The 14,717-nt window shown below is 46.0% G+C and overlaps 1 protein-coding gene across 6 annotated transcripts in view; it reads right to left on the minus strand.

Moving 5' to 3' along the window:
• The window catches only part of LOC119406009 (single-stranded DNA-binding protein 3), a 115,971-nt gene that overhangs the window by 89,094 nt on the left and 12,160 nt on the right, over window positions 1-14,717 (minus strand). For all 6 annotated transcript variants that reach the window (XM_037672853.1, XM_037672856.1, XM_037672854.1 and 3 more), the window contains exon 3: window positions 6,406-6,467. In XM_037672853.1, the coding sequence (XP_037528781.1) occupies window positions 6,406-6,467 (62 nt within the window). The remainder of the gene's footprint in view (window positions 1-6,405; window positions 6,468-14,717) is intronic.

Here is a 14,717-nt window from a genome sequence, read left to right on the forward strand (position 1 = left end):
AAACCGTAACAATAAGGTAAGTTTGATAACCCGCCTTTCTTTCACCGCACCACAAAACGAGACTAATTATAACCAACAAGATACTGAGCCTACGGGCAGGTCACGCCTTTTTCACGCGTCCCGAAGGCGAGACACGGAAGGCACTATAAAGAGGATCGACGGCGCATGCGCGCGGCGTGTGCCCGTTCCGCCCCTCGAACTGCGCATGTGCCGCTGCTCATGTCTGGCCGCCGAAAAGCGCTGACGACGTACGCAGCCAGAGAACGGAAAAAGAAGAAGAGGGTCGCAAGAACGTGAGGAAAAAAACTGGGCGCCCGGCGTTCGGCGAAAACCATCACGGCGTAACTAGACCAGGACGAAGTGGCAACGCTGTCGGGTTACGTTCTGTGCCGGGGCGCGGACAGCTGCGTTGCTTACTGCTTTGTTTGCTTTTAGAAGAAGAAAAAACTGACCTCACATCGGGTGGAACCCTTTTGCCACCAATAGCCGAAAATAACAGGCTGCCATAACGACTCCAATCACCTCCGCGATAGACTTTTTTTTTTTTTCGAAAGTCTGCCCTTAGGCATAATATTTATTCAGAAATACACATATAAATTTGCTTCGTGTATGAAGTCCAGCCCCAACAAAGCAAAAATCAATGAAGGCATATAAATACATACATATGCATGTATGTGTATGTGCTCTAGACTTATTCATGCCTACCTGCTCTCAAGGTCTCCATTCGCGTTCACATACAGTCCCTCGAACTAACGGCTATCTGCCTACGCTAAGCACGGGCGTTTACACACACGCTGCTTCATAGTCGCAGTCATCGTGGTCGCAGACATTCAAGCCCACCCGCATTGAACTGCTTCTATTCGCGTTCGCACAAAGTTCATCGCTCTCAACCGTCATCTGCGTCCGCACACAAGATTCGTACGTTGGCGTTCGGACTCGCGTCAACTCCCATGCAGACGTACTGAACTGACTTACTGCTTCTCGCATACAACGGTCTTCATCTGCGTCCAGGTTTAGGCTCGGGCATTCACTCACATTGCCTAACTGTCGCCGACATTCACATCCTCGCGCACAGAGCTATTTTTGTTCACCTTCGCGCACACAGTCCCGCGAACTCGCGCTCAATGACCTCCACCTGCGTCCGCACTCAAGGCTCGGCCATTGGCGTTCACACTTTCGTTACCTCACATTCACCGACTTCATTCGCGTTCACACACTGTCCCTCGCATTCGAGGGACCTCATCTGCGTCCTCGCTTTAAGGCCGAACCATATAGAGCGTTTTTGCCGGCGTCCCTCGACGTCGACGCTACCGGTGACGGTGGCCGAAACGTCCACCTCTGGACGGCCCAGATATCACGGGCGGCAGCGTCGACGCCGGAAGCAGTTCGATGGACTCAGAACCAATCAGCGTGCGGCTGGCAGCGACTTCGCTACGTAACGGCGTCGTTGCTGCTGCCAAAATGGCTGCCGCCCGACTCGAATCTAATAAGTCGTCGCCGTGCGCTGTGTGGCCCTTAAGTTCTCGACTGATGCTCGTATTCGACTTAGCTTGTTCCCTAGAAGCTTCGACAGCAAAGCGCTCGTGATATCTTCGAACTGTTTCCGAGAGCCGTACTCAAGTTCATCGGTAGGCTTACTAAGAATGAGTGTATTGGTCGAATACGTGGCCTCAAAGATGTGCGGCAGCTTCAAGCTCAGAGGCCATATATTACGAGATTGTGGTTCTTCTCAATGCCAATAGCTGGCGCTACAAGTCAAATAAAAAAAAAAAGACTTTTCAAACGTCAGAAAACGCCGGCCAAGCGCTCTATATGGTTCGGCCTTTAGGCTACTGACTCATGGCTCGGCCGTTGGCGTTCACACAGCGGTTATCTTACATTCGACGACTTCATTCGCGTTCACACACTGTCTCTCGCATCGAGGGAACCTCATCTGCGTCCTCGCTTTAGCTCGGGCGTTCACTCGCATTGCCTTACCGTCGTCGACGTTCACGTCCTCGCGCACTGAGCTTCATTCGCCTTCACACACACACTCCCTCGAACTCACACTGATGGCTCGGCCGTTGGCGTTCCCACATCTGTTATCTTACATTCAACGACTTCATTCGCGTTCACACACTGTCTCTCGCATCGAAGGGACCTCATCTGCGTCCTCGCGCACCGAGCTGTTTTCATTCGCCATCACACACACACTCCCTCGAACTCACACTCATGGCTCGGCCGTTGGCGTTCCCACATCTGTCATCTTACATTCAACGACTTCATTCGCGTTCACACACTGTCTCTCGCATCGAAGGGACCTCATCTGCGTCCTCGCGCACCGAGCTGTTTTCATTCGCCATCACACACACACTCCCTCGAACTCACACTCATGGCTCGACCGTTGGCGTTCACACAGCAGTTATCTTACATTCGACGACTTCATTCGCGTTCACACACTGTCTCGCATCGAAGGGACCTCATCTGCGTCCTCGCTTTAGCTCGGGCTTTCACTCGCATTGCCTTACCGTCGTCGACGTTCACGTCCTCGCGCACTGAGCTTCATTCGCCTTCACACACACACTCCCTCGAACTCTCACTCGTGGCTCGGCCGTTGGCGTTGTCACATCCGTTATCTTACATTCAACGACTTCATTCGCGTTCACACACTGTGTCTCGCATCGAGGGGACCTCATCTGCGTCCTCGCTTTAGCTAGGGCGTTCACTCGCATTGCCTTACCGTCGTCGACGTTCACGTCCTCGCGCACTGAGCTGTTTTCATTCGCCTTCACACACACAGTCTCTCCAACTCGCGCTCAATGATCTTCACCTACGTCTGCACTCGAGGCTCGGCCGTTGGCGTTCACACTTCCGTTATCGCACACTCACCAACACTCATTTTCCACCCGTACTGAACTGACTGCAGCACTGGATTTGTTTTCTCTTTAAACTCGGCGTCAATCAAGATGTCGTTGTCAGTATTGTAAGTGCCGTCCATGGCGTGGGTAATCCACAAATGTTTATAAGCTGGCAGACGAGTTGAAGTCAGCGAGTTTTATTAGCTTGTCCGAAGACTCCTTACCAGCTGTGGTTCCCCGAGGACCAGAGATGCATATGAGAGCAGACACTTAACACAGAGCGATTGCAGCTGTAACCAAGTGTGTTCTACTCCACCGCTGCAGGAAATGTGCGGCAGCGGGATATCGCAAACATGTTCCTTACCAAATATATTTTTCTCAACAGAGAACGCTTGAGGAGCACGAAAACATCTAGAAGGCACTGTCGTTTGAGAGAGCACTAGAAGACTTCGCTATCAATGTCTGGCGACCCCGCTTTGACCCCAGACGTCACAGCTCTGCTCTGCAGAGCGCACTAATGCATTGACAGACTAGTTTTGTGCAAGGGTATTGCCGACAAAAGAAACAGCCAGTTAACATGAATGTCTTATGCAAATGCAGCAGCTCACACCAGGATGACAAGGCATGTCCTCTCTCATGGCTGCTCCACTAATACGGTAGAAAAAATTCATGAGCCATTACACTCTTTGAAGGTGGATGATTAGCAAGGTTGTGTATACACGGATTTATTTATTTATTTATTTATATATTTATGTAAAATTTTTACTTTAGGGTATGCTCCTTTAGAGCACTCTCACCTCTATTTGCGGAGATCAGAAGTGCAGTGCACAGGCCATTAAAATATGTATTTGTTTAGTTATTTACTTGTTCATTAATTAATCTACATGACTAATTTATTTATTAGTTAATTTATGCATTTACGTGTTTTCTGTTATCTTAAGTGGACCCGTGGTGAGTAGTGGGGTTTGTTAATTTCTGTGGCACATAACAGCAAGGGTATTTTTTTTTATATTGAGTAGGTAATTGTTGACTTTGTAACTGTTCCTGTAGTTACAACATGTTCACATTTCTTATTACTCTCAAAGTCGCAGTCACATCAACCAGCTGCCAGTTTTGCCAGCTGCCGTTTGAGCTCCATCTGGGTGGTCACGGTCGCTTTATTAAAATATGTGAAGGCATAGGCCATTCATGATGATGACTAGAGGCCGGATTTTTAGGCATTATGAAAGCTCATTTTAGGCGCCAAAAATAGGCACGTAAAACAACTTGAAAGAACGTGAGCTTGGGCATGTTGGTAATCCATCTTAACACTTATAGTGCACAGAAGGGACAGGAACACAGAGAAAAACGCGCTATAGGTGTTAAGATAAAACAACATTTTAGTCCTCCAGCATTGCAAGTCTAGGTGCAATAAATTTTCACGTCAATGCAAAATAATTTCAAATGAAGAAGTGCGCGACCTCTGTTACCCCCCCCCCCCCGACAGGAAAACAAAAAACGCCAGGCCTGCGCGGAAACCGCTGCACAGTCACAGCGAAAGCTCGAAGAGCGGCATTTCTAGAGCCCGTTATAAACTCTCGTGTGGCTACTGATACAAGTACACTAGAGACGTACTCACTACGCCACAAATCATAATTTTTGTTAAGTTGGGAAGCACCCACCACGACATTACTCGTCATTCTGCGGAGAAGCGAGCTCCAACTGTAAGGCATTATGTGTTCTTTGTTGATGCGACGGCTGATGACGATGAAGAATTATGGCTGAGCCCTTTGTATTGGGTCAGAAGCTTTAAAGGACCCACTAGTTACTTAATTCGCATTGTGTGACGACCGGTCGTTATTTCACTCTCCCACCACGCTTTATAACATACGCTAAAGTGAGAAAGAGAGAGAGAGAGGGAATTAACTTTCTTGAGACCCTGAGGAAATGGATCATGGGAGCATTATGGGCTTCCTTGGTAACCAATAGAAGTGCACTTGCGTGGAACCCACTACGCTATGAATCATAATTTTTGTGATGTAGAAAAGCAGTCACTACGCAATTTTTCGTCATTCTGCGGATAACCATGGTACCTGCTAAACACCTGTAAGGCATGCCATTATGTGCACTTTGTTGATGCTGTGGCTGATGACGATGAAGAATTATGGCAGAGCCCTTTGTAACGGGTTGGAAGCATTCAACAACCCACTCGTGCAATTCGCATTGTGTGAGGCCTAGTAACAGAATTCGCGTTGTGTGATGCTTGGTTGTTATTTTACTCTTCTACGACGCTACATTGCATATGTAAATGTGGTTCCTTCCCGACATGAAGCCTGTATAGGGTCTTTTTGCAAAGCAGTTTCAAGCACCAGCATGGCTCTGAGGTAGAATACTGGGCTCCCACGCAGAGGCCCCAGGTTCGAACCTTGTTCCATCCTGGAAATGTTTTCTTATTTCATTTTTTTTTTCTTATTTCGAGCGACAGTGGTTACGGACACTGGCGGCAGCGGCAGACAACTACGGTGCCAAAAATGGCCCTTGTTGTGATCTCATAACAGCTTGCGCTGTAAAATGTTATCGCTTAAGATGGCCCAACGGCGCCAACAGTGGAACATAGCCGTGCAATTGTGCTCTTGTCCCACATAGTAACACGGTCTCTCTCACGTTCTGCATGCTGAGTAAAGTGTTGACTGTCGAATCAACACACTCCTCGGTGTCTTTTCGGCATGACTGGGAGATACCCAGATTGCTAAAGAGACTAGAAGGGAGGGATTCTTCTTACTGGCCGTGCCAAATTGCATAAAGCCGTTTCTCGTCTGGCAGTGAACCACTGGCATATCCAGACGGAAGGGGGGGGGGAGGCATCAACCCCCCCCCCCCGGTACTTTTCAGGTTTGCACGTGTATATTACACACACGAACATACATAAAGCATGGTTGAACCCCCCCCCCCCCAAACAAAATTTCTGGCTATGCTGCTGCGGGGAACACCTTCAAAAGTAAATTACAAACAAAACAAAAGCTGCATGCACATCGCTTTTTCTTTCTTTTTTTGCTCTTCACTCTCCTTTCCGCTGACAGCTCTCCGTGGTTTCGCATTCGCCAACTGCTTGCGCTATGTCCGCGTGGCGGCAAATTCTCACTGGCGTGTCTCACTTTACTGCTGCTAGCAGTTCTTTCCGGGAGTTGGTTTAACCCCATCGTTTCGAAGAGTCAATGTTGTGCGGTAACATGAACAACGGTCTCAAACTACACCCGGGAGCGAAATCCGAGGCTAAGTAGTGTTCATGTAAGCACCAATCTTTAAAATAGGTATTTACAGGCATTTGTAAGCATTTAGGAATGAATGCCAAAAATAGGCATTTATAGGCACAATAAAAACACTACAAAATCCCTTCTAACCTGCCATTCATGCTGATATATCAAGTTGGCGCGACAGGAGCGCAAGGAACAAAATCGGCATTTGCCTAAAATCCGGTCCCTAATGATGACAGTAGGTAAATGCTGAGTAGGTAACTGTCCGCGCAGTTACAAGTGGCCCAGTTATACACAGCTTCGGTGTAAAAGCCAAACATGTCGACTACACTTACCACCACCAGGAATGCAGAAACCCAGGAGGTTCCCCTAGCGTTATATTCTTCTCCCATCGAATCTGTAAAACAGTAGGCAGAAACAATGCGTCAGAGAGAACTAAATAATGCAGTGCGTCCAAGGCAAATCAAAAGTTTGCAGGTTTTTGAAGGGAAAAGAAAAAGTGTTTCATTTCCATGGACTTTAGTCCCACAGCTTGTGTAAGGGTGTGGACCAGTGTGATGGCAACATAAACTGAATACGCTGAGTAAAGATGCAAGACGATGAAGAGCGACACTTGTTTATTTCAGAATAAAGCAAGGGTGTACAGTTACTTAAAGATTTTGAAGAAAGAATCAAACACATTTCTATTTGATTAAGTGGTTGAAATGAAGTGCTATTATTTAATACACATCAAATAATCAGCATTAAAGGAAGGGTACCAAAGAAATTAGGTTTATTTTTCTAATTTCCATTTTTGAAAGATTACGCAAATGACTCGTAACCCAGGGTTACATACCACTGTGACCTCAGTATTGTTCTTAGGGATATGCCACTGCTTATTAATGCTTGTGTGACATTGACGCTCACGTAGCATCAACTAATTATATGCCTAATCAACATGCAAATTTAGGCATACTACAAATACCACTTATGAACTGCTAGACTACAATAACTTATAACAATAAAAGACCCTTGTATGCAGAGCAAGGACATCACAACATCACAGCAGCAGCAGACAAGGACAAAAAGAAGACGCGGACACTGATTTATATAAGAATTTCCCAACGATAAACTTGATGTTAGCACACTGTGGTGTCTCTGTTCTGTTTTCCCAATAAGCAGGCTGAAATGCCTGCCTACTGAAGCTCATATGCCAACAAGCGTAACGCACAGCAAGAAGACAGCAGTCAATACCTGCCAACACAACATTGAAAAGGCAGAGTCGGAGAGGGGGAGAAAGGGCACATGTTTTTCTTAATTTTTGCCCCCTGTGTGACAAACATGCACTTCACCATCGACAGTTCGTTGTCCGACGCAACACACAAGCGGCAACTAACTTGCAACAGTGAACAATGACCAGAAATGAGTTTTTTTGTTTTCTTGCTTTCCATAACGACATTTCCCTGGCTTTGCTGCAGTTGCTTTCACCTATTTCGGGAAGCTCACTCAAAGGAAGCACTACTCTGAGATCCTCGTTTATGAGAAGAGTGTTTCGGTAGAAGGTCTCAAAAGACCCAAAAAAGCAAAATGTGTTTCGCAATCAGCATTGTTTTCGTAAAACCTGAGATAACAACCATGAAGTCATAAAATTTGGCCACATTCGCAAATTTTAGGAAGAGATCTGAACAGGTATGGGTGCCTGCGCCTCAATGAATAGCTCATTCTTCAGCAGCACTCGACCTTCGTTCATACGAGCCATGCAAGTATCCGGAAAGCATTAATGGTGCTGTAATTTCAGTGAGCCACCATGGAGCTTCCGGGCGGAGAGGGGCACAGTCAACATGCCGCGCCGCATGTGCGCAGCAGACCATGTTTGTTGCAAAGAAGAAAAAAAAAAGACGCCAGCATGTAGAAGCAAGGGCCACCTGCCGCACAGCTGCCCCGCGTATCAAACGTGACACAGATGGCCTCAACACGATACAATGGAATGCTGCTCAACACAGCTGTGGCATTTGGGCATATGCTTACAACAGACTTAAATAGCTCGAGTTGCTTTTCGAGCAAGGCTACAAGACTTACTCGTGGCTGAACCGACGGCTGGCCCACGCGTCAGCTGGTTGTCGAGACAGCAAGTGTGTTTACAGCTGTGCTCAGGAGATTTTAACAGCAATGTCTACGTATCGTTTGAGATGAGTTTCGTTTTTGGTGTGTACCACCATACGAGCTGATACCAACCACTAATCGCAGTGTGGCGAGACACAGTTGATCTGTGACAAGTTTACCCTCTCATCTCTCTTTCCCACCACTTGCTATACTATTAATATACATGACTATGCTTGCTCTTGCCAAGAAACCTTTTTGCCAAGAATTTCTCTCGCTATCTTTATTTCTATCTTTCTTTCTCCATCTGTACCCATTCCCTTGCCCATCAGGATTACTGCATCCCACACTGGAGAAATAGGCGCTTATGTACTGGGAGCAAAGCCGAAGACTGCAATGAAGAAGCGAGCACATGCTGGTTCATGATGATGATCATTTTCTATAAACGACAAACACCCAACCTCGAGCATAACAGCACTGCTGTAAAAAAGAAACATTCAATCAAACACTGTAACCCTTGGATAACCCGAACCACACTGTATGCTTGCTGCTGGAGTACCAAAAAGGCTCAGCAGAACAAACAGCCAACGAGAGAAACCAACGTTTCGCAAGAATGCGGGCACAAACGTGCGCGAAAGTCACGCACCAGGCTACTGTATCGGACAGCACCATTGCTGTTGTTGCCCTCACAACCTCAAAACAAGGCTTGTACCATAACTGGGATTAGCCGCACATCACAGAAGGTGGTGCACTAAATCTAATGCAAGAAAAACGAACGAATGAAGTGTATGGAGTCACCATGAATGCCACCGCATATCACAAGATGAGCGCTACTATTGCCTAGCAGCACAAAAGTACGCAAGGACTCACGAAACAGTCCTGTGGCTAGCGTTCAGCCCACGAACTGATAAAAAATGAGAGCTCGGTATTGCAATAACTATACAGTTAAACCTTGACATTATGAACTTCAATGTAATGAAATTTTTAATATAATGAAGCATTTCATTTCTCATAACTCCATGTCAATATAACACCATGTATCTTGAACCTCATTATAAAAAAAGCGTGTTATCCACAATTTCAATGTATATAATGAAGTTTCAGGTTGGCCCAGACCGAGGCAATAAATTGAAACCTCTGCTGAGACTGGTGGTCATATGATTGAGTTGCACGCAGTTTTTGTGAATGCTTGTCCTACATTACCACAATGTGTTGGATTGGCAGTTCCTTCAGATTTACGCATGGCAATCAGCCACCACACCATCAAGCCACACTCGTCATATTTCAGGTTCAAATAAAACTACTTTTTCCACGTTATTGAAATAAATCTTTGTACTGTCGTAATATTGAAACATTCTTCAGGCACTTCCCATGCAAAAAAGAAGAAGCACAGTTTCGATATAACAAAGTGAATTACTGACTTTCTTATATCGAGGTTTAAGTGTACTTTGTTTCACAGACTCAAAGCCATGCCTCGAAGATTAAAAGGAATTATCTCAATACCAGCATCCTCAACCAAGAAACAGTGTTGCACGTATAAAAGGAATACTTCGATTCGCCACGAGATCGGGCTATAGGTGGCAGCACCGTCGCTGCGTTTGTGTAGATAGGCGGTCAGCAACGTGTATGCAAATGTACGCAGCGGCACTTCGCCGTAGGCGGTTTGAGTCGACTGTCGGCGAATAAAGCGCGTTGGCTGCAGCCTAATGGTGATATATATGACCTCCATTACCACATTAATGCACGAAACCGGCCTAACGTACCTATTACGTGTGGGAGAAGCGCAATCTGCCAATCAATGGGGTGCTGGCCTGCGGTCACATTCATGTTTTGCACTGTGCTTGATGCTTTTTCTTGCTTGATTCGCACGTGTTTAAATTGTGTTTTGCCTATACCACAATAACTAACAGTTATGCGACCGAGCCAATTAAGTATTTACTTCTCGCTCTAGCGGCTACAAAAAAAAAAGCCTGCATTTCTGCGTAATTAGACGAAGTAAAACTTTGTGCACTCTCCTTTGCTATTTGCATGAATACGTGTACTGCCATAGAAATGCGAGGCTTCAGGTCTTTTTTACCGCTAACTGGCCTCTGCAGATGCTATAGTTCATGCTTTGCGGTATCACAAGGATTTGCAAATCGCCAACACTTCACGAGATGGTGTCACTAAAATTCTGCATTCACACCTCGACATTCACCACTTTTTTTTTTTCGTTTAGAACGACGCCAAATGCACTATGTGATGTGCTTGAACGACAAAGTGGTACCCACATTGAAATGATTTTGGCCAAGGACGGTACGATGGTTGGACCTAACGGCATACCGACACGTGCATGCACTCACTTATTAGAATGCATACAAGTCTCGTAGATGAAATGCTAATGTATATCGTGTAGGCATACGTACAAGCATTTGATACTGTGCTAGCACAACGGAATAAGCTGTAATCTGAGGACGGGCATGACCTACGCACACATGAGAACACGGTGTGTCTAGCAGACAACGCCAGGAGCCATCTACACCACGGGATTTCATCCGCTCACCGCTAGGTGCCGACTCTGCTCAATCTCGCGGCGAATAGGCCTTACGTGATTGGTTGCCATCGCAAAGCATTATTACACCATGCCTCAATATATGGCGTTATTATATATTACATGAAAGCTAATGTAGGTCTGAACAATAATTTACCACCTAACAAGTAGAGCGACACGTCTGTGATTACATCACTTACATCTGTGAGCAAGAGTGTGTACATCTTACAAGAAGCAGCACAAAGGCGCATGAAGATGTCACTTGCCACGAACTTGCATCCACAAGCTGTAGTAACATGACTCACTTATTCTCCAGGTCTCAAGATATGAAAAATGTGCATGAGAGATGTTCATGTGAGACATACACAGCTACACCACCTGCACAGCTTTGAGCATGAAACAACGTAAAGTTATCACGGACAAAGCCTAAGGAACATTATGAATGAAAGAAGGGGAATTTTAAGGGCTCGTTTTTCTTTGCTAGACACAACACTAATTAGAACTAAGGAAAGTATAGGGGATGCTATTTGTAGTAATTATGATATAAATGTGAAGAAAGTAAAGTGGACGAAAAGATAACTTGCCGCCGGCAGGGAACGAACCTGCAACCTTCGAATAACGCTTCCGATGCTCTACGGCGGCAGCCATCTTCCCATCCGCTTTATGTGGTGCATGCGCATTTAAACCTGGGAGTGTTAGTCAGCACCACTAGTAGCCATGACGACAAGTGTGAAACACAGTTTTTCTGCCTGCTGACTTCCCTTGGCTTTGACGTCTGTTAGTTCTAATCAAGGAGCGTTACGTTAGAGGTGCAAGGAGTGCATGGGTGATAGAGCCAGCATTCTGGGGAACCACAGCAAATGAGAATAGAGCTGCTCTGCTGCAGTTTCTCATTAGCAAAATATTGAAGCACAATCACATGGAAAACAAGCAAATTGATGCTTCCTTTCTTGTTTTCATCACCATGTGGGTAGGCCCTACAGGCACCCTGAACACTGAAATTCTCAGCACTTTGTCAAAGACGGGCACTCTGAGTGCGACATGGTATTTTGCATCACTTGCAGCCTTCTTTGTGGTGCGGACTCCAGTACTCTTTCAGTACTTATGAGAGTCATTAAATTCAGACATGACAATCATTCCAATTGCCGATCCAATGACTGTCATACCTAGTGGAATCTACCCCGCCTTGAGCAAGCTATTCTGGGAGTGGTGGGTTCGGATCCCACCAGCAGAAAGGGTGATCTTTTGGCATTTTAATTCCGTTCAATTTAAATCATAATCATTACACGATGGTTAAAAACACCAAGTAATGTCCCCCACACCTTCCTTGCCTTAACTGTCAACTTCATTGGTGCGTCTAACAAAGAAACGAGCACCTCAAAAATTCCCTTTCGTTGAGACTGGTGGAAAAACAAGAGTCTAAAGAAACACAAAACCAAGCATCCATTAAACCTTGCGCTACCGTAAAAAAAAAGAAGAAAATTGTCGTAAATTAAATTATTTTCGTTCAGTTTGTAGAGCTTTTGTTTTATCTGAATAAAATGGTACCACTCCTTCAATTCAATGGGGTTTCTACATTTCACTAATTATGTAAAAAAAAAGATAACTAGAAGATGGTCTCACCGCATGGCAATACAATGAAAGATGACTATAAAATGAAAGCAAGGACACAAATGGCAAAACATGGACATGTGCGGCCATCTAGCGTCAAGACACACCACTATGACGGGTGTAGTCGCCATTGGTTCCATCTGGGACCAATTTTCGTTGATGACGAGCACAGTCATCGGTCATTTTGGTACAAAATCTCAACACAACTATACTCATTAACAGAGGAAGCTGATTTTTTTCATCTTGCAACAAGCAGTGAACATCTTGATCAACAACTCTCACGTTTAAAATGAAGGCCTCTTTGCCTCTTCCTTCTGTCTGTAGGTGGCTAACCACTGGCTGCTGCTGCCTTGCACAACTGGCAGCAGCACTGGACACTGTGCGAAACTGAGCTGGCCCATGACAGCAGGCAACTGACGTAAGCACAAATGTGAACTTGGTACAGAAACACGCTGTCGTTAGTTTGTCACACATGCATCACTGAAGACTTTTCTCCATTGTCACGCTACTATCAAAGCCATTGATCCATCATCAATATATGTTCACGACGTCTTCGTCATCACTCCTTCGTAGTCACTTCCTTGTCCACATGGCACTGTCGTTATACTGTCCCAATCATTGTCCATGCAATGTTCTGTCATGTATCGGCACCAAGCCACTATCGTGTTGGCTACATTCCATCATTGGCATTCCCTCACTGCCACATCATTGTAGTGGTTCAGTCGCCTTGTAATTGTTGTTCCTCTGTGAAGCCATCATCACTTCGCTGCCTTCATTCCTCTGTTGTCATCATTCTACTGCCTTGCCTTTTCACGTCATCGTCCCATCACCATTGTCAACCATTGTCATCACAGTGTCGTAGTTATGCAGTCACAGTCAACTTTGCTCTTTTTGCCTTTCCACCATCATTATCTTGTCATTCATGTCATGCTGGCGCGGTGCTTCCATCATCCCGACATCGCACCAACACCATTCCACAGTCATTCGCAGGATCCGCATGTTGAAATGCCACACATTCGCATTCAGTGAAGAGGTTTGTGTTGAAGACGTGCCTGACATGGTCGTCTGCTGTACACAAACCACATGCCATCAGCCATAAACCTAAAGATACCAAAATTATGTGTCTGTTCAATAAACAAGGACGACTCTGGCACAAAAAATTCCACAAGAATGATAGAGCCTCATCAGCTCGAAGAAAGTCTGAATATCCATCAAGCCATAAATGGCTTTAAAGGGACTGTCTACCGTCCTTCATCGACTTTCTGTTTTGTACTGCAATAGAAAGCGTACCGTCTGTTATGAGTGAAGTGCGCGAGTGTGGTGCGTCCGATGGTTGGAACAGTAAAGACGACGAGGACGATGTACAACGTGCTACTTGCGCGAGCGCGCCGAGCATCGCAGCATTGAAAAAAAAATACACACGGAAAATAAAGAAATCACCGAGAGCCACTGCACCGAAAAGAAAAAAAAAAGGGGAAAGAAGAAGAGCTGTGCGGGCTGTTCGAAGAACGTGGCTAGGGTGTGGACTACGAGCTTGTCGGGCGCTTGTACCCGGGCTCTGAAGACGTCCACCTAGCCGGCGCAGGCCTGCACGCGGACCTGGCGACCATTCTACCGGCGTCATAGAGTTTCCTAAAATTAACTAGAGGGGACTCTGGCGCTGCGATCGTTCAGCTACCATGGGAATGATGGGTAGTACACAAATTTGCCTAGTCTTCGTGCTTGCGGCTTCAAACGTACCTGTGGCTTTGTTTATTGCTATGTTTTGGTTTTCTTTCGGATAAAAGAATGGATCGTTGTGAACTTCGTGACCAGATTTGAATCGCTGAGCCTACAGAAGTTAAAGTGGCGAAGTGAAACTGCTGACTTTTGCTGCACTTCGTTTTGCGACAAAGCGAATGCAGCCGACGCGGAGCCAAACGGAGCCGAAAGTACGAAGTTTAGACAAATTTGTGTACTACCCATCATTCCCATGCTGGCTGAAGCGTCATGCGTTGCAGCTCCCATAGACACTAGCGCCAGAGTTCCCTCTAGTAAGTATTGTAGGAAACTCTATGACCGGCGTGGCTTTTGCTGAGGCCCCGGCTTGGCGTGGTTGTGGTTCTCGGGTGGGAGACAGCACCGACGATGACGGCATCCACCGGGAGTGGAAGTGACTCGTCGGGCTGAGGGCCCGACGAGTCAGCTTGGAGACTTCCACCACCGCGTCCTCCTACGTGACTGTTGGTGTGTCCAACCCGTTGGTGAGCCGTACCGCTCTGTTTCCACATCAGGACTCTCCTGACGACGTTAGTGTGTGGACTTGCACGATTTTAGTCTTATGATAAGATTCCCTTGTTTAAGGAGAACTCTATGTAGTTGTGGTCAGGCTGACGCTTGTTAGTTTACCTTTTGTTCATTCTAGTGTTACCCTTTCGTTTATTGTTT

This window comes from Rhipicephalus sanguineus, chromosome 9, assembly GCF_013339695.2.
Source record: "Rhipicephalus sanguineus isolate Rsan-2018 chromosome 9, BIME_Rsan_1.4, whole genome shotgun sequence".
Taxonomy (NCBI): domain Eukaryota; kingdom Metazoa; phylum Arthropoda; class Arachnida; order Ixodida; family Ixodidae; genus Rhipicephalus; species Rhipicephalus sanguineus.